The sequence below is a fragment of the Tamandua tetradactyla genome, chromosome 4, assembly GCF_023851605.1.
Source record: "Tamandua tetradactyla isolate mTamTet1 chromosome 4, mTamTet1.pri, whole genome shotgun sequence".
NCBI classification, from domain to species: Eukaryota; Metazoa; Chordata; class Mammalia; order Pilosa; family Myrmecophagidae; genus Tamandua; species Tamandua tetradactyla.
This window is the reverse complement of record NC_135330.1, coordinates 144,721,941-144,740,727: the sequence shown is the minus strand read 5'-3', so window position 1 is coordinate 144,740,727 and position 18,787 is coordinate 144,721,941. Positions and strand designations below refer to the sequence as shown.

General features: G+C 39.0%; 1 protein-coding gene and 1 long non-coding RNA gene across 3 annotated transcripts; one reads left to right on the top strand and one right to left on the bottom strand.

Annotated features, from left to right (window-relative positions):
• Positions 1-1,532: 1,532 nt before the first annotated feature.
• CLN5 (CLN5 lysosomal BMP synthase) lies at positions 1,533-11,210 on the bottom strand. 2 transcript variants are annotated; one of them, XM_077158459.1, is made up of 5 exons: positions 10,315-10,387; positions 8,642-8,758; positions 6,183-6,348; positions 5,254-5,479; positions 1,533-2,831 (listed from the first exon to the last, which is right to left on the bottom strand). In XM_077158459.1, the coding sequence occupies exons 2-5, from the start codon at positions 8,644-8,646 to the stop codon at positions 2,320-2,322; spliced, it is 909 nt and encodes a 302-aa protein (XP_077014574.1). In that variant the 5' UTR covers positions 8,647-8,758; positions 10,315-10,387; the 3' UTR covers positions 1,533-2,319. The 2 variants fall into 2 exon arrangements, with proteins under 2 accessions (XP_077014574.1, XP_077014575.1); XM_077158460.1 differs by lacking the exons at positions 8,642-8,758; positions 10,315-10,387 and adding an exon at positions 10,865-11,210.
• Positions 11,113-16,683, top strand: LOC143681436 (uncharacterized). Its single transcript, XR_013174608.1, has 6 exons — positions 11,113-11,369; positions 11,703-13,284; positions 14,886-14,932; positions 15,029-15,064; positions 15,301-15,502; positions 16,522-16,683. It is a non-coding gene; the product is annotated as an uncharacterized LOC143681436 (long non-coding RNA).
• Positions 16,684-18,787: the final 2,104 nt, after the last annotated feature.

The following is an 18,787-nucleotide window of genomic DNA, read 5'->3' as shown; positions in this document are numbered from 1 at the left end:
CTAACTACCATTTTGAAATGTTCTTGAATCAACTCTACTTTAAAGCCTTATTTCATCTTGTAAGTACAGTTGACAGATTTAATAAAGTCATAGAAGCACTTGTGTGAATGCTATGCTCTTTGTGCTAATCATTATCTGTCATTACATTATAGTCTATATAGAACTCACACAATTTCTTACATATTAATTTTCTTAAGCACAATGAAAAATTGTGGATGATTCTTTAAATTAGTCTTATTTTAAAATTTAAGCTCCATGTTCAGATATCCTCATTTTGTCTTTGCTGACTTTCTGTGATTTACAGTGAACACAAACTTGGTATAAGAATCTTTGCTTGTCACCCCATGCAGTTGTGAATATCCAAAATATTGCTTTCCTATAGCAGTTTTCCTAAGAATCTTGAAAAAGTTGGCATTGCCCGGTTTTAGCCACTAGATGGTGATAATGCAAAAACGTAAGTTTTCTTGCAATTTCCTGTGAAGATAGCTCGCAGGTTAAAGAGGAAAGATTAGGGATGTTTAGGCACTGTTAACCTGAGTTGACTGGCTAAATGGGAGACAGTAAAACTAAATACTCCCTGTTTATCTGAAGAAGACTGTGCAGTAGACAGAATGCTTTAATGTGGTGCTTCACAAGCTATCTGGGATAAAGGACTGGGGTTTTTAATCTGCTGTGGGCCTATAGTTTAAAAAAAAACAATGAAAATGAATTATTGGAAAAATGAAATAAAGACAGACTATAACATATATGCTACAATTTATTTTACTTGATTCAACAGATATAAAATCACTATGTCAAATTGCTTGAACGTTTCCAAATGCTTAACTCAATTTTTTGTACTTCTCTCCTTATAGAAATAACAGTTTGTGGTTAGGCATTGGTATGTGGAGTATACTTTGAGTAGCACTGGGAAACTTGTAAAGGGCATTCAATTCAGTTTGAACCTGGGTTCAAAATGTGGCTCCTTTACTACTAGCTGAGTAGCCTTTGAAACTTAACCTTTCTAAGCCCCAATCTTCTCATGTGGATTAGGTTAACTTTATATCTACATTTAAGCTTTTTATGAAAACTCAGGGGTGCTCTACCAGCCTCCCAGGAAGTACTCCCAGGAATTATTAGCTGAAACAATAATATAATTGGTATTTTATATATTAAACACTGTTTGATTTCTGTTTCATCATCTTATTGACTGGTGTTTTTTCCCATGAATAGAAAGAATGTTCAATTGATCATCAAATCCTTCAAACACTTTGAAAGCTTGTTTGATGGCCTTAATTGAATCACGTGACAAAAGCCAGTCCTTTCTCTGGGATGTTCACCGTCTTCCACAGAGTTGGGAGATTTAGTGGGAAGTAGAAGTACACAGAACAGTGAAGGTGTTAAGGGTATTAGTATAACCAGACATTGACTACTGCAGCCAAATCACTCTCATGCCTCAACTGTTTGACGAATCAGATACTATATGCTATCAGGTCAAAGTCTAGGTGATTATCATGAAACTCAAGAGAGGTTGGCACTTAGACTACATTAGGAAAGATCAAGGATGACAATTTATTCTTAGATTAATCATTATAGCTACTATTTACAAGAACATAATGTGCCAAACATACATGATTTCAATTTTTATAACAATCCTAAGAGATGAATCATTTTAGAGATAAAGAGACTAAGATTCAGGGTTGTTTAATTGCCTAAAACAAGATACCAGTTACTGGCTAGTTCCAGTATATTAGCCAAAAATCAAGCCCCCAGATTTGTGCTCTTTAACACTGTATTTGCCACATCCTGGAAGCAAAATCACTCCAGCTGTGTTGTCCTAATAAGATTTTAGGTGAAGGTGAATGAAACACAATATAATCAGACTACTAGACTTAGCTACAAAATTTATAAAAGCTATGAAGTCAGTCCAAACCATAAAAAAATACTCAAAATAGTTTAACTACCATATGGGAAAAAGTGGCTTCCACCATGAAACTGTTACTGAAGGTATTTTTAAAATATTAGCATATCATTTCCACAGTTCTAAAATTTTGACTTCAAAGATCCTATATTTCTGATATGAACCATAACTCCATTTTTAAAAAGGCTTGGAGATTGAAATCAAGATCACCTTAACATGCTCATTTTGGCCAATATAATATATGAGTTTCAGCTTCTCTAAGAGGAAAGTCCTGAGATGTTAATATGCAGCAAGTCTGCAGATACACATTTTATCTTCTTTTCCAAGGAAGAAAAGTCTAAGAAATGCACAAATGTAAAATCACTTCCTGAAAATCAAGATGCTGGTGGCTTAGAGAAACGAGCAATAGCATCAACATTTTATAAACCAGCGAGTGTTTCGTTTCTGTTAGGTAGAGGGATTTCTTCATATGTTATTTTAATAAAAGGGAATTTCATAGGTAAAAACCAATATTCAAAATTATAAAACAAATAGAACTGTTTGTGCAAAACTACTGCATCAAAAATTTGCAAAAGACTTAACAAAAATTCTTTGGTTGACAGATGTGGTTTGAAGGGATAATAAAATCTCTTAATAGCTAAAGCGAGAGTCTTGTTTCCTGTTGGCCCAAAAATAGATGTTTCATTTCCCAAATAAGTAGGCTCTCCACTATAAAGAAATATTCTTGTATAGTTGGTTTCTATCTTCTTGAACTCTGCTCCAAGTTCAGCCAACTTCTTATATGTCCTTAACACAAATTTGGAACAGTCGTAGGATTCAAACCACGTTTCTGCCCACTTTTCTGGGCTGGCTTGGACAGTCCATGTCTCGTAATAAATACCTGTTTCATTGTCCCATTTTACCCATTTTGCCATTTTGTTAAATGCATTTCCTAATTAAAAACAAAAGCAGAAAAACCTATGTGAACATTAAAGTTAACCACGTTGGTTTTAATAGAACAACCATGGTTGTCCTAATAGACTCACTAAGGCTATGAATGCATATGAATAAACAACAATTTCTGAACTTCCAAGCATGCATCTCACAATGGAAATAAAAACATAGCCAATTTTTATTCTATTATTCAAAGCATAAGCTATTTCTGAATTGTTAACAAGATAAAATAGATGTATAGATAGATCTTAAAAAATAATTCTATAATCATTTTAGTCAAAAGGAAAACTTAGATTCAGGGGGCAAAGACAAAGAATTATGGAAGAAGAAAAGGTGAATGGAGAAAAGGCAGTGTAAGAAAAACTGGGGAAGGGGGAAGATTCGGAGCTTCTCAGTTGCAAAGCATGGCTTGCATACATTGAATGGCTGCCTGAGAAAGCTACTCTAGAAGGCTGGCCGACAAATGACATTAGAGGCAACACCATGCCCTATCACCTTTAATATCTGTTTAATATCTATTATTTCCCTTTTCTCCCTGTACTTGTAGCTATGGAGATTCTGCTTACAACCTCTCCACCCACCACTCAAATTCTTCCAATGAATCAACTAAATTGGAAATGTTTTTGGCCAAGTTTATGGACTAAACAGACTCCAGGAAGTCTAACTCTGTCTCCTACTGTCTTGTACCTGAACAAATATCCCCAAATATATAGGAAACACCTTACTCTGCAGGGTTACAATGTTCACCTAGGCAATTATTATGCTTAATTGAGCTGTGCCCCAACATTTCACTTTGTCACTATGTGTGAACAAATCTGAAGATGCTATTTTTAATGTCCTTCAACTTTGAAAAGCTTCTGCTATAATTAAATGATAAGATGCTCCAAAACACTGTTTCGTAACATGAATAAAAGTCAAAGAACAGGATTAATCAGAGGGTAGATGGATAACTTAAAAGATTTAAGTACTGGCATATTACAAACCATTTTGCCAAAAAAAGTGATCACTGTTCATATGATAAATTTTTCTCAGAAGGAAGAATTTTAAGGTATGAGATAGGCAGAAAAGGAGAAAGCAGAGCTGTGAACAACTACCCTAGAATGAAAGAGCAGCTATTTATTTTACTGAGCACTGTTAAAAGAGAGATGGACTTTTATACTGTTGGGCTGGTTTAGAGTATAACAATTAGAAGGGAGGAAGAAGAAAACAGAATATTCTGTTAAAAGATCCCTAGATTATAAAAGACCTCAATTCTAGTCCTGGATCTGCTAGATCCAGTTCTGTCACCTTTAGCTAAGTCACTTTACCTGCTGAGCCTCAATTTCTTATTTATAAAAGGAAGAAGAATATCTCTTCCTCCCATTGGAATTAACACATTCCAAGATGTTTTGTAAAGAGCTATACAAAGGGAAAGCATAAATTCCTCAAGTCCTATGTGATAAGACTAATGCTTATCACAAACAGTATCTTCATTTCAAGATGTCTCTACCTTTTCTATAATTGCAATAGCAATTTATAAGTGTAGAGTCTATAAATCATATGGACAAACTCTTTACTGCTGGAAAGTAATAATGGTATCATCCTCTTTGTAAAAATGAGACAGCTGGGCCAATAAGGTAAAATGGTGACTTGACCAAGGATACTCGATGATTTGCTGATAAAAGTTCTGCTGAGCTAACCAAAAAATGCAAGAACTACAGCAAAATTCAAACTGCTTTAGCAACACATGCAAAAGAAGAGAAAAATCTCAAGGGTAACTAGTCCAAGGGGCTTCAAATGTCAAAAATCATATATATTTTAGGAGGCAATGTAGTGAATTGGTTAAGAGAATGACTATGTGGCTTTTTGTTAGGGTTGAAGTCCCACTTAGCTGTGTGACCGTAACCTCTGTGCCTCAGTTTTCCCATTTGAAAATGGGGAAAAATAATAGTAACTATCTCAGAAAGTTTCTGTGATGATAAATGATGCCATATATGTAAAGCACTGTTCAAAGTGATTTACATATATGGCCTAAAGTAAGTCCATATAAGTGGTAACTATTATTTCATAATATAAAAACATTTTAATTTATCATCAGATTTTTTTTTTTCAGATGCAGTTCACAGGTCTTTTAACCAATTATTTTATGAGGGACTCTGTGGATTTTTCCTCACTTTTATTTAGAAAGTCAAATTTAATTTACAAACTGTTTATTCACTTTTACCATGGGAATAGGTAGGAGATAAACTACTCATATCCTATAATCACAGGTAAAGCGTTACATGACTAATAATTTGGGTCAGAAGTTAGTAGTTCTAGAAGTACATTTTCAAAGTGACTTGCAAAAAAGAAGAACACCACTGAAATATCTCAATGAAAGTAATTTCTTTCATTTAGATATTAATACACTCATCAACTGCTGCCATACTTCGGAAACTTACCTGATATGGTTGCTACTAGAACTAATGTTCCATTTTCCTTCCAATGAGTATCTTCAATTCCTTCAAAAAAGCAAGCAGCTCCTTGATTACACCAGAAAGGGGCATTCATTTCAGGTCGGAGATGGGGGAATGTGCAGTTTCCAAGTTGGAAAAGTTCATACCATTCCATTGTGTAGTTCTTGCCAGTTAATGTACTCCTGAATCCAATGGCATCATGCATAATTTTCTGGGTTAAAATAATACAATTATAGAAACATTTGTAAAGTGACCACAGGTCCAGGCAACTGGATGGGAGAAAATGTGATGTCCCTCAACTGTACATCGAGTAGAACTGCTCAGCTGTTCCTCTTCCACACTGCTTTTCTTGTGCCCACCCTATAGCCCCTCAAACTAACCCCTCATCCTCTCTTATTTTGGCTACTGGTCTCATCTCAGATAGGAAAGAGATATGCCATGTGGACATGCTCATAATTTCTTTGTAAGTTAGAAAAAGTATTAAATGTCTCCATGCCATGGTCTCAGTAAAAAACTCTATGTACCTCCCAGGGTAATGAGAAGATTAAATGGTGAGCTAACCTAGGAAGAGTGCATATAACAGGGCCCAGAAATCAATGTGGTTCCGGCGTTCCCTTTCTCTGGGCTTCCTCCTTTTGTTTTCCACATGCTGGATAAAGGAGTTGAATTCAGACTCAGAATATCAAAAAGGATTAAAGCTACTGCATTTGTTATTGTCCAGATTACAAAATATAATAATAAGATTGCAATTATTTCATAAATTATATTATTTTTGACTACTCATTTTATATATATGCTAAGAATACCAATTAACACCTAAAATCAGCCATTTTAACAGTAATTATTCCACCAAATCAATATAGTTAACTAAATCACTCAATTAACCAATGATACAAGAGCAAGTGCATCCTTACCATGTGTCCCAGGAGGTTTCCATATTTAAATTCCCAGACTGGAGCTTGTAATCGAAAGACTTCAATGACATCATCATCTTTCATAACTGGGATGGGAGAACCCATTGGGCAGAAAGTATATTTAGCTTGACAATAAGGATCTGATTCTGGACGAAAGGAAAAGCGTCTAAAACAGAAAAAGAAATGATCAACTTAGATTCTAACAGAAATTTGGTTTCTCACATATTTTAGAATCCAGATTTTAATTTTTAAGGAAAACATCCAAAATTCTGACCATAATGTATAAATATACACATTTTACTTGTTATCCTGTGAACAGACTCCAACTGTTAGCTTTTGATAGCTCAAAAGCACTTTGATAAAATGCACCTTTCCCTGTTCTCCACTCTCATTGTGGGAATTTTGAAGACAGGGTACATGTCTTAAAATGTTTATAGCTCCAGATCCTATCCAATTAGACATACAAATGTTTACTGGAGAAAAGAATATTTTAAGATGAAATTTAACTTTCCAAATAATCCATAAGTGTATTGTATGTTTTCTTAAGAATTAACCAACATTCATTTAACCAAAATTTATTGAGGAGCTATTATATGTAGGATACTGTACACTAGAAAAGAGGGCAATAAAAATTTAAACACTGCTGTTCTTTTCCCCACTGGGTCTGGGTGGGTGTGGCCGTGGGGCAAGGAAGACATTAAACAGATAATTAGGGTACAATGTGGTTAAGTGGGAAACTAAAGAAATGTACAAAATCATCTGTGGGCACAAAGGAGGAAGAAATTATTTTTGCCTGCAGGGGCTGGGGATGGGGAGTGAGATTGAAAGAGTCGGGGTGCAGCAAAGAAGGAGAAGGAGAAAAAGACCTGGCCTAGGTTTTTAAAGTGTCTATGAAGGTTGGGACAGAAAAAAAGAGAAGATATCAGGTACCATAAGACAAGTATGACACCTTAGTAGACTCTCAGGTAGGGAACTGTGGTAGTTAGATTCAGTTGTCAACTTGGCCAGGTGAAGGCACCTCGATCTATTGCTGTGGACATGAGTCAATGGTGTATGAACCTCATCTGTTGCTGATTACATCTGCAGTCGGCTAAGTGGTATGCCTGCTGCAATGAATTATGTTTGATTTAATTGGCTGGTGCTTAAATGAGAGACTCAACGTAGCACAGCCCAAGCAGTTCAGCGTACCTTATCTCAGCACTTGCAGTTCAGCCCAGCCCTTTGGAGTTGCAGAAAGAAATCACCCCGGGAAAAGTTGTTGGAACCCAGAGGCCTGGAGAGAAGGCCAGCAGAGGCCTGTGCCTGCCTATGTAAGAAAGAACCTCAGTTGAAAGTTAGCTGCCTTTCCTCTGAAGAACTAACAAAATAAATCCTCTTTTATTAAAAGCCAATCCATCTCTGGTGTGTTGCATTCTGGCAGCTAGCAAACTAGAACAGATTTGGTACCTAAGAAGTGGGGTGCTGCTGTGGTTTGCAAATACCAGATACGTTGGAACAGTTTTTTTGATGGCTAAGGGGAAGATTTTGGAGGAACTGTGAAGAGAACGATGGAGAAGTCCTGGAGGGCTTGATGAGACTGTTGGTGTAAACGGAACCACTGCCAATCTGGACAAAGAGGGACACAAAGGGACAAACTGGAGTTTGCAGAGAACCATGGAAGCTCAGGTCTGAAGCCAAGAAACCTCGGCCAGGAGAGTAGACCCACCCATATACACGGAGAGAGTGAGTCTGGCCTGAAGTCAGAGGATGAGTCTCCCATCTCCTTGCAGTGGAAGAGTTGTGCTGCCTCAGGCCTTTGAGAAGGTACAGCATGCTTCTTGGGGACTGGGGAGAGCCTGGCTGCCACCACATGGAGGGGTTGAGCATGTGCCCCAGAAATGGTAGAGAGCCCAGGTGTGGCCCCAATGCGTGGAGAGAGTGGAGCCGAGAAAATGGTGGTCTCTTCAATGTTCCCCGAGGTTGGTTTGGAAAGAGGCGGGCCACTGCATAGGCCCTTGGAAAGGATGGGACTGCCACTTTCTAAAACTGAAGGATAAATGACTTTCAGACTTTGATATCCAGTGGTGTTTGCCCTGTAGGTTTTCCTTCCAATTCCTCCTTATGCATCCTGTGACTGTCCTTCCTTTGCATATTAGTACCAGATATCTTGTTTTGAGATTCATAGGTCTACAATTAGAAGAAAATTTCTGCACCTTAATATTGTTTAAAGTGATGCACGTAGTTGCCAAGTTGACAAGGGATGGACATGTGGTAGTTAGATTCAGTTGTCAAGTTGGCCAGGTGAAGGCGCCTAGATCTATTGCTGTGGACATGACCCAATGCAGTGTGAACCTCAGCTGTTGCTGATTACATCTGCAGTTGGCTAGGAGGCACGCCTGCTGCAATGAATGATGCCGGATTTAATTGGCTGGTGCTTAAATGAGAGCTCAATGTAGCACAGCCCAAGCAGCTTAGCATACCTCATCTCAGCACTCGCAGCTCAGCCCAAGCAATGGAGATGCAGAAAGAAATCACTCCGGGGAAAGTTGTTGGAACCCAGAGGCCTGGAGAGAAGGCCAGCAGAGACCATCCTGTGCCTGCCCATGTAAGAAAGAACCTCAGTTGAAAGTTAGCTGCCTTTCCTCTGAAGAGCTAATGAAATAAATCCCCTTTTATTAAAAGCCAATCCATCTCTAGTGTGTTGCATTCTGTCAGCTAGCAAACTAGAATAGGACCTAAGACTAGAATTCAGGCTTCAAGGCAGGAGAAAAGATGTAGAAAAGACTGTGTCATTTTGCACGAACACAGTACAGTGTGAATAGTGTGCCCCGTGGAGTTGTACAACTGGGAAGGGTTGAACCAGAGAATGAATTTAAAGAATTTTAAGTAGCAGATCTGAAATGAGTGAATTTGCTATAAAATAATTCTTACTTTTCGAATTGGGTTTATGTGTGCAAATTAAGGCTCAGAGACCAGATAGGAGGTGGCTGCAATAATACAGGCAAGAGAAGAAGTCCGGAGGAGACCATAGTAGTAGGGCTAGAGGGGTGATGACTATTGAATTCAGCTCAATGCACATTTACAGGTCACCTTCCCTAACCTCGTACTGGGAAGAGAGAGACGAATAAGAACTTGCTTCTGTCCTCTAAGCAGTCTAGATCCCTAAGGTTCCAGCCAGATCCACTGTTTTAAAACCCTAACATATAAACAAATATTTCTATTTCAATGTTAGGCTATTAAAACCTTGATCATGACCCAAAACCTGAAGAATCCCTGAAAATGTGTACTAAATTTAGGTACACATCTGTTTTGTATAGGCGATTACATTAACCATTCATTGGCCCTATTTCCAAAATTTCATCAAGAGTTCCACTTACCCAAAGTATAATTTATTTTAGGCCTGAGGTAATTTTTAAAAGCATAATTTAAATTAAATGTATTATACTCACTTGAGGGTATTAGAGGGAGAGCTAGTACTTAATACTCGAAACTTAAAGAAATACTAAAAAACAAGTTAACACCTTGTCCTAATTGAAAATCAAGTAACTGCATTGGCCCTCTTACTTGTTTTATTGAATGAATATCTGATTTTCTCTCATGAACAGTCTATTAATATTTTCAAGAAAACCTGCTTCAAAAACCAAAACTACTTTCTTCATGGCTATTAAGCAAAACACGGAAATGGTGCAAACCATTCGGTGAGTTGACTACACTTGTCCAATACACTAAGGTTTTCGACAATAGCTGATATGTACTAGGTTTAATTCCCCCAACGACTCTATGAGTTACTTTCTGAGGACACGTAGGTACAGAGATACTGAGTAACTCTCCCAAGGTCACAAAGCTAGTGATGCAGGAGCCAGATGTGATCTCAAGAACCCGGATCCCACTCCCAAACACCCGGTAATCTTGCCTTCCCAACGCTCAAGGTGAATCATCCACCTCACCCCCAAAGATCTAGGTGGATGCTCGCAGTGTCCACCAAAGGTTGATAATCTATCTCACTCCTGCCTGGTGCTGACCCCATGTTTTCTTTCACCCTGTTTAGCTATCTCTGAGTCTTAGGCAGAGTTAAACACTTTTCGGGGGTCAAAGACTCGAATCAGCTTGGAGGTCTGCACTCTCCGTCCCCGACTTATGACCAGGGTCCTACCTCCAGATCGAAGACGGGACAAGAGAAGTGGCCAACCTCGGTTTGCCCGGGACTCAGAGGTGGAGGTGGGGGGATGGGGGGTGGGGGGCGGGCTCCCGGGTCTCGAGACCTGTCATGCGCTTAGGTTACGTATGAATGATGACTAATGATAGTGTATAAAATAAGTTGCAAACCAGGTATTTAAACTGTCTTCCCAAGTTTTTCAAAGATAAAATATCTACAAGTCACTCGATTAAAATATAATACTTCCCTTTACTTCCGTGATTCGGGACTCCTCTGAGACTGCAGGAAAACCAAAGCTGGCTGGCTCAAGAGTCCCGAGAAGAAAGAAGGCCCTGGGGCGGTGCAAGCAGCAGCTGCAATGTCCGAGTTCTCCACTTTCACAGCGCAGAAGCGGGTCTTCCGCGCGCCGAGAAGCGCCCCACCTCCGCGCGCCACCCCCTCCCCTGCCCCTCCTATGCCCCGACGTGCGCGCGCCGACGGTCTGTGTGGGCCCGCGCGCCCGCCCGCTACCCCGTGGCGTCCCTGGCCTCGCCCTGCCCGCACTCACTTGTAGGGCACTGGCCACGGGTGCGAGGCCGGGTCGCCCGAGGTCGGGGGCCAGCCCGAGGATGCCAACAGCCAGAGTGGCGTCAGGACCCAGCGCCAGGGCACGCGTCCCGGGGCCAGGCCTTCCCTCCGTGGTCTCCCTGTCCCCGTGCCCGCGCTTCTAGCCCGCGCCATTTGGCGACCCCCGGTATTTCCGGCGACTGTGGCGAATTTCGCAAGCCGAGCATGCGCGGAGCTGTTCCTCCGAAGCACCGCGCGGACCGTGGCACCCGGGCCTTGAGTGCCTGCGAGTTCCGCCTTGACTCCGCGCTCTCCGAGAGCGAGAACTCTCTTAGGTCGGCGGTGGTTAATCGTGACACAAGATTGAATCTCCTGAGGAGATTTTGAGGGATATCAGTGCGTAGACATCCTCTTTAGCTGCTCTGTTTAGTCCTGAACTCCCCAGGTGGTTTTAATTTGCAGCCAGGGTGGAGAACCACTGCCGCAAATGGATTTCAAGGATTGATGTAATCAGTTATCCCATGTTTTTGAGCCTTATATGTTCCTATCTATAAGATTAGATCCACTTCCATCTCGTTAAGAAGCACATGTATTTGAAAACCTATTTATGATCTTCTTTCTTTCTGGAAGCCAACTTGTAACTCAAATTTTTCCTGTCTGAAAGGCTCTCTTGCAGTTTCTTTTTGTGTAGTTGAGTTGTAATATTTGTAGCTGATGTTGGCCCCGAGGGGCCAGAATTAGTGGCCTTCTAACTTTCCTTTCTGGTTGAAACTCAGATTGATTTGCTTGGGTTTTCATGGGGGAATGAACATCATTTTTTTTTCTTTCTGTTTTTGCAGGAGAAGATATTTGCTTTAAATGCCAAGCAGAAGATGCACACTGCTAGTCACTTGAAAGGGAGCCTGGCAGAAGAGAAGGGCACTGTGATGAGCAAAGTGCCAGCAGTGCCTGGGGGGTGGGGGGATCCTACAAGATTTGGCAGACCTGAGCTGCTAAGCTCAGTGCTGTCATTATACCTGGTGAGTCGGTTGAGAGCTGTGCAACCAACTGTTCATTTAATTAATGCTTACTGACTTTAAAACCTTCTTCCAGAAAGCGTGGTGCACATTCAGCTACCGACTTTTACTCTTCCATGCCAGGCTCTAGGTCAGTGATTCTCAAACTTTTCTGCACATAGGAATCACTTAGGGAGTTTAAGAAACTCATTAAAAATGTGGGCCACACCCCAGACCAATTGCATCAGACTCTGGTGGTGGAAACTCACCCTGTGCAGTCAGGTTGAAGTTCTCCATCTGGAGGGAACAGTGATCCCCAAACTTGTCTACTTACTGAAAACACTTGGGAGCTTCAAAAAAATATTGATGTCTGCGTCCCATCTCTAGAGATTGTGATTTAGATAGCCTTGAGTGTTGCTTGGATTTTGGAATTTTTAAAAGATTCTCAGATGATGTTTATATGCAGACAAGTTTGGGAACCACTGCTTGATTCCAACATGTCTCAAACGTTTATGTGAAATCTCCGGGGAATCTAATTAAAATGTAGATTCCACTTAACTTCCCGGGTGGCAGTTGTGTTGTGGCTCTCAGACAACACTGGAGGTCTGGAGGCTCTGGACATCTCAGTAGAGGATTCTCCTGTTTCTGGCTTTTGCTCTGCTGGAATCACTGTTAGATTGGTGACTCCACCTTTTAAAACAAAAGGTTGATTTGCCAGTATAATTGTCTTAGATATTTGTTCAACTTCTTTACATTTAATACTCCTTATAAGGATCTATCAGTTGTATGTTTTATCTTTTTTAAACTGAACAACTAAAATCAGTTTTTCTTTAGAATTACTATAAAAGTTCATGATATTTTTTAAAATGTCGTGAGACAATCTGGAGATACCTCACAATGAGTTCTGAGAATCATTTTTTTAGATTGGGAGGGGGTTGCTTGTTGATATTTATACAGATCTTTGGAAGTAGGTACTTGTGCCGGTTTGAAAGTATTTATGTACCCTAGAAAAGCTATGTTTTAATCCTGATCGATCTTGTGGTAGTAAAGTTTCCTTCTAATCCTTATTCAGTACTATAGGTTGGGAACTTTATTATGTTAATTCCATGGAGATGTGACTCAATCAATTGTGGGTATTAAACTTGGTTAGGTGTAGACATGTCTTCACCCATTCTAGGTGGCCCTTGATCAGTTTACTGGAATCCTATAAAAGGAGTATTTTGGAGAAAGCTACAGAATGATGCAGAATCACAAAGCAGAGAGTCCACCAGCCAGGGACTTCGGGAGATGAAGAAGGAAAATGCCTCCCAGGGAGCTTCATGAAGCAAGAGACCTGGAGAGAAAGCCAGCAGATGCTGCCATATTTGCCATGTGCCCTTCCAGCTGAGAGAGAAACACTGAATGCCATCGACTTTCTTGAACCAAGGTATCTTTCCCTGATACCTTAGATTGGCCATTTCTATAGACTTGTTTTAATTGGGACATTTTCTTGGCCTTAGAAATGTAAACTAGCAACTTATTAAATTCCCCCCCTTTTTTTTATCTTTTTAAATTTTTATTACTAAAACCAATCAATATACAATGTGAACATTCTTTTTTTCCATCACATAGTTGTATATTCATCATCAAGATCATTTCTTAGAACATTTGCATCAATTCAGAAAAAGAAATAAAAAGAAAACAGAAAAAAATTCATGCATACCATACCCCTTACCCCTGCCTCCCATCGATCACTAGCATTTCAATCTACTAAATTCATTCCAACATTTGTTCCCCCTATTAATTTATTTACTTTTAATCCATATGTTTTACTCATCTGTGCAAAAGGTAGATAAAAGAAACATCAGACACAAGGTCCTCACAATCACACAGTCACATTGTGAAAGCTATATCATTATACAATCATCTTCAAGAAACAAGGCTACTGAACACAGCTCTACATTTTCAGGCACTTGCCTCCAGCCTCTCTGTTACACCTTAACTAAAAAGGTGATATCTCTTTAATGTGTGAGAATAACCTCCAGAATAACCTCTCAACTCTGGAATCTCTCAGCTATTTACACTTTCTTTTGTCTCATTCCTCTCTTCCGCCTTTCGGTCAAGAAGGTTTTCATGGATGAACCATGAAGACATCATGTTGAGAAAAATAAGCCAGATGCAAAAGGGCAAATGGTGTATTATCTCATTAATTTGAAGCAAGTAGAATAAGCAAATTCGTATTGTCAGAGTCTAGAATAGGGATTAGCTTACTGGGGGGACAGGATGAGGATAAGGAATGTGGAGTTAAGGCTTAAAATATACACAGTCCCTATTTGGAATGATGGAAATGTTTTGATAAAGGTTGGTGGTAACAGTAGCACAGCATTGTGAATGCAATGAACAGCACTGAAATATATAACCAAATATGATCAAAGGGCAAGTGTTGGATTGTATAAATGGTAACCGAATAAAAAAAAAATCCATGGAACTACACTACATAAATAGTGAACCCTAAGTTAAACCATGAACTTTTTTTTTATTTGGTGGGGGCGGTGCATGCTCCGGAAATCAAACCTGGGTCTCCTGCATGGAAGGAGAACATTATACCACTGAACCACCTGTGCACCCTAAACCATGAACTTTATAATTAATAGTACAATTATAAAAAAATATGCTAGCATCAATTGTAACAAATGTTCAACACCAATGCAAGGTGTTTTAAATGAGGTGGTGTGTGGGAATCCTGTATTTTATGCATGATTGATCTATAAAACCACACCTTCCCTAATGAAAAAAATTTTAGATTAAAAAATTACTGCTATATTAGACATCTTTTGGTACAGCACATAAAGATAAGTTTTTGTTTTTATGAGGTACAAAGTTATCACAATGTTTTTTTTGAATTTAGTTCTTTGTTCCCAACATGAAATATTTTGCAAAAATTAATGTCATAGTGGGTATCCCAACTTGTGTCTTCAGAATTGCAAACTGTTGATGCAAAATGTTTATTTAATAATTTATATAAATATAAATCCTTTATATTTATAGATTCCACTTGCCACAAGGGCTACATTGAAGCTGTGTAAAAGCTAAAGGTGGGTAGCCCTAAAGATTGCCACCAATTTTTAACAAAAAAATCTCTGACAATTATTGGTTGCTATACTGACTTTTTTTTTTTTTGGCATGGGCAGGCTCCAGGTCTCAAACCCGGGTCTCTGGCATGGCAGGTGAGAGTTCTGCCACTGAACAGCTGTTGCACCACCCTATGCTGACTTTTTAAAACAAAGTTAATGAATTAATTCAAAGTCATTATCAAGTCTAAAAGACTTTTTAAAAATACTATTTTTACATTCTAATCACATGGGTTATTGCTCCTATATGCCCCTAATTCTTTGCTTAACAATTGTCCATAAGTTCTTCTTGTCAGCTGCTTTAAATAATTCCAGCTCCTCTTTCTTTGCAGGTGTTTTTGGGGTGACCAAGAAGTTTCCTACATGGGAAGGAGTGCACTATCAACCATTCTGTAAAGTCAACTCTTCAAACGTTCCACTAGTGCTGCATTTCCCCTGTACTGGCAGAAGATCTTCCCGTGCTTGTAAAGTCACAGTGGGCAAGGATAATAATGTGGATGGAGGGGGAGAAAAGGATTAAAAGCTTGTGTCTCGGTAAGCAGGTTCTACAATGCTTTCTTATTTTCCTTCCTCCAGGTGAATTTAAATGTGGCTGCTTTTCTGATGTATGGACAAATTATCTTTCATTTGGGGGCTGCAGTATTTGGTGATTGGTCAGGATGGAAATGGGAAGGGTAAGGGATGATGGTTTAAAGTGATAAGACCAGGTGACTTTGAATCATACGGTAGGTGTATTCTTTCAAAATACATTGCCTTGCTCTGTAAGAAAAAATTCAAAATGGCAGTTCTCTTGTATTGTATTGTTCAGTTTTTGTGCTTGCTTTAATTATTTCCTATTGATCCTAGCACAATTAGCCTTCATTTATCTTACTAATTTAAATGAAACTGGAAGAAATTTCCTACGTTTGTGGTGCCTCTGAGTGAGCTTTTGTTCTGAATATTGCAGTGTTTGAGAAGCTAGTGTCAGCTGTTAATTTTAACTCTCTGCACAGTCATGCTGTCAGGTGCCTAAAAAATATTTTCTCCCACTTGGTTGACTCTTCTCTTCTGATAAATTTCCTGATGTCAGCATAGCCACTGCCATATAGGAGTTTAGATGCAAGCATATCTGCCGAGATGTGAGTGAATCCCACAGGGATGCTACAAACAAAATGGTGTTGACCTACCCTTTCGTATGCAAGCCTCCTCTGCATGAAATTTTTACAGAATGGGAAAAATGAAGTTTATTTTTTAATGGGTTAGAGAGCTTTGTTTATAAGTAAGTTCCCAATTTTAAACTCCTAATAAATGCTTCAAATCAGTCCATCACAGTTCAGATATTGGGGGGTATTTTAAATGATGTTTGAAAAATGGTGCTTTAACCATAATATTTTGAGGCAGTTGTTCAAGTAAAAATATTTTAGCTCTAACCGATTGAAATAAATAATCTATCACTTGATGATAGGTACTTTAAATGCTACCTTTATTCAAATGTTTAATAATTGTAATTGAATTACTCAGATATATGTGATTTCTAGACAAATCATCATTTTTATTTTTCATTTTTTTTTCAGAAGCAACACTTTCCTGCCATGTTTCAAACAGATGGGCATCGAACTGTTCCAAGGGCTTTTTCCTGAACCTCCAGGTTGGCTTTTCCCCAGGAACCAACTGTAACCGTGGTGGATTGACTTGGATTTAATAATAGCTACAATAAAAAAGCAGAGCGAATTTAAAACTGGGATGGAGATATTGGAATGCTAATTTCTGCATTTACAAAGAATTCTGATGACTAAAATTTTAATTATTTGCCTGAAGGCATATATTCTATTCTTTGTGATTCAGATAAAAAAGCTACAGTAGTTTCTTTTAAGTTCTCTGAATCATGATGACTTATGATATGATTTATAGCTATGAAGTACTCAGGGTTTAGCAGGAAACAGCATAGTTGCTCCTGAAACACCTATCTGCTTTGGATGGCTTTTAAATTATTAATTTCTGTGATCTATTCCTATGCTATTAAGAATTTTTTTTGATGTCAGGTAGGAGAAGAGAGTAAGAGGAGAGCAATTTCATTATGAGTGATAAGAAGCTACAGTGTTGCAGGTATATATCATATTGGTGGGAGATGATTACACATACTTGCATTCACACACATGCAAACACATGCACATCTTTGCTAGAATGAAAATCAGTGTATCTTGTTGTAACTTTTCCTCCTTGTTTGGGATCCCTACAGCTTTACTCTGTGTAGGGAAGTCCTGCTGAAATAGTCAAGGGAGTTCCATTTCTACAGTGCTACAAGTTTTTTATGCTCACAGGTTAAATCGCTGCCCAACAAGAACCTGATGCTTCCCTTTAAGGAAGGCTTACATGCATTAGACTTTCTTAGTTCCTGAACCCGGCTTAGCATCTACAAGTTTACTTTGTGAGCTCGAGGGAGCATGGGTTTTTCTATATTGTTCACTGCTTATTCACCTGTACCAAGAACAGCCACTGGCATGTATGAAGCCCACAGTACACGTTTGTTGAATTGAATGAATGTCTATAATTTACTGAGTATCACCCATAGAGGTTCTTCTATGCAGGCTATCACATGTCCTAGAGTAGTCCCGGGGGACTATTATAAAGGACTTACCTAACAGTGATCTGTTTTTTTAGATAAAGGCCTCCAAATAAAGTTGTTATAAAATAAATTCATAAAAATTACCTTTAAACTCACATACTCTTATGTTGAGAGCTTAGGTTTAAATTATTATAGCTTTCTGGTGTGTGACAGTACTGTGCTGAAACACACAGCTTACAGAGCTCAGGTGCTACAGAGCAGTGAAAATGCCTAATGTGGGGAAAAGTCCAATTTTTCATAACATTTTCCACTCTACAAAGTCACATAAATGAAAAAAGGAAGGTATTTCAGGGTGAAGAAAATTGTGCAGAAGAGGGTTAATAAAGCAGGCCTGAAGCTGCTGTGTTTAGTTGGTCCTTGGCTGGCATCTGGGAACTTGTCACTTGACCCATTCTCTAACTAATAAGAGTTGTTCACTGTACAGAGATTGTTTATGCAAATACTTTGATTTATTCTGAACATCTGCTTTCCGTCTTGGATTCTGGTATTCTAATAGTTGCTAGGCAGAGGTCATCTATATTAGCAGCCACCAATAAAAACCTTGAACCATTGTTTTAGTTTCCAGGCTGCAATGACAATGGATTGGCTTAACAACAGGAATTTATTGACCCGTGGTTTCAGAAATTAGAAGGCTTGTTTCCTCCTGGGATCAGTAGCATTCTGGCTGACCAGTATCCTTGGGTTCCTTGGCTTTCTGGTCACGTGGTATTGTCCCCTCTTTTCTCTTCTGGCTTCTGTTCACATCTAGCTTCTAGCTCCTCCCTGACTTGTGGCTCCTCCAGCGTCTGTCTTTCACTTTTTCAGAATTTATTCTGTTTGTAAAGGACAGTAATCCAGATTAAGATCCAATTTCATTCAGTTGGGCTACACTTTAATTTAGAATAACATCTTCAAAAGATCCTATTTACAATGGGCTTATACCCACAGAAATGTGAATTAAGACTAAGCATGTCTAAATTTGGGGTACATAACTCAAGCCATCACATGCACGGGGTCTCTAGTGAGCTTCGCTGGGCAGACGCATTGCACACATTTCCCATTTTTGCTGTTGGGAAAGGAGCATGCTCAGTGTGTCTCCTCACAGAAGGAAGAGAGAATCAGAAGCCTGTGCATGGATTTCTTAGGATTCTGCCTGTGTCTTTTTCTGTTGCTAATTCTGTCATGTATCCTTTAACTGTAATAAACCTCAGCCATGAGTACAACTATTTGCTGAG

Excerpts from the sequence above, each read along its gene's own strand:
- CLN5 (XM_077158460.1), bottom strand. The coding sequence starts at position 11,037 with ATGGCGCGGGCTAGAAGCGCGGGCACGGGGACAGGGAGACCACGGAGG. Across the intron at positions 6,349-10,864 it reads CCGTGGCCAGTGCCCTACAA|ACGCTTTTCCTTTCGTCCAG; the intron begins GTGAGTGCGGGC and ends TTTCTGTTTTAG. Across the intron at positions 5,480-6,182 it reads GAAACCTCCTGGGACACATG|AAAATTATGCATGATGCCAT; the intron begins GTAAGGATGCAC and ends ATTTTAACCCAG.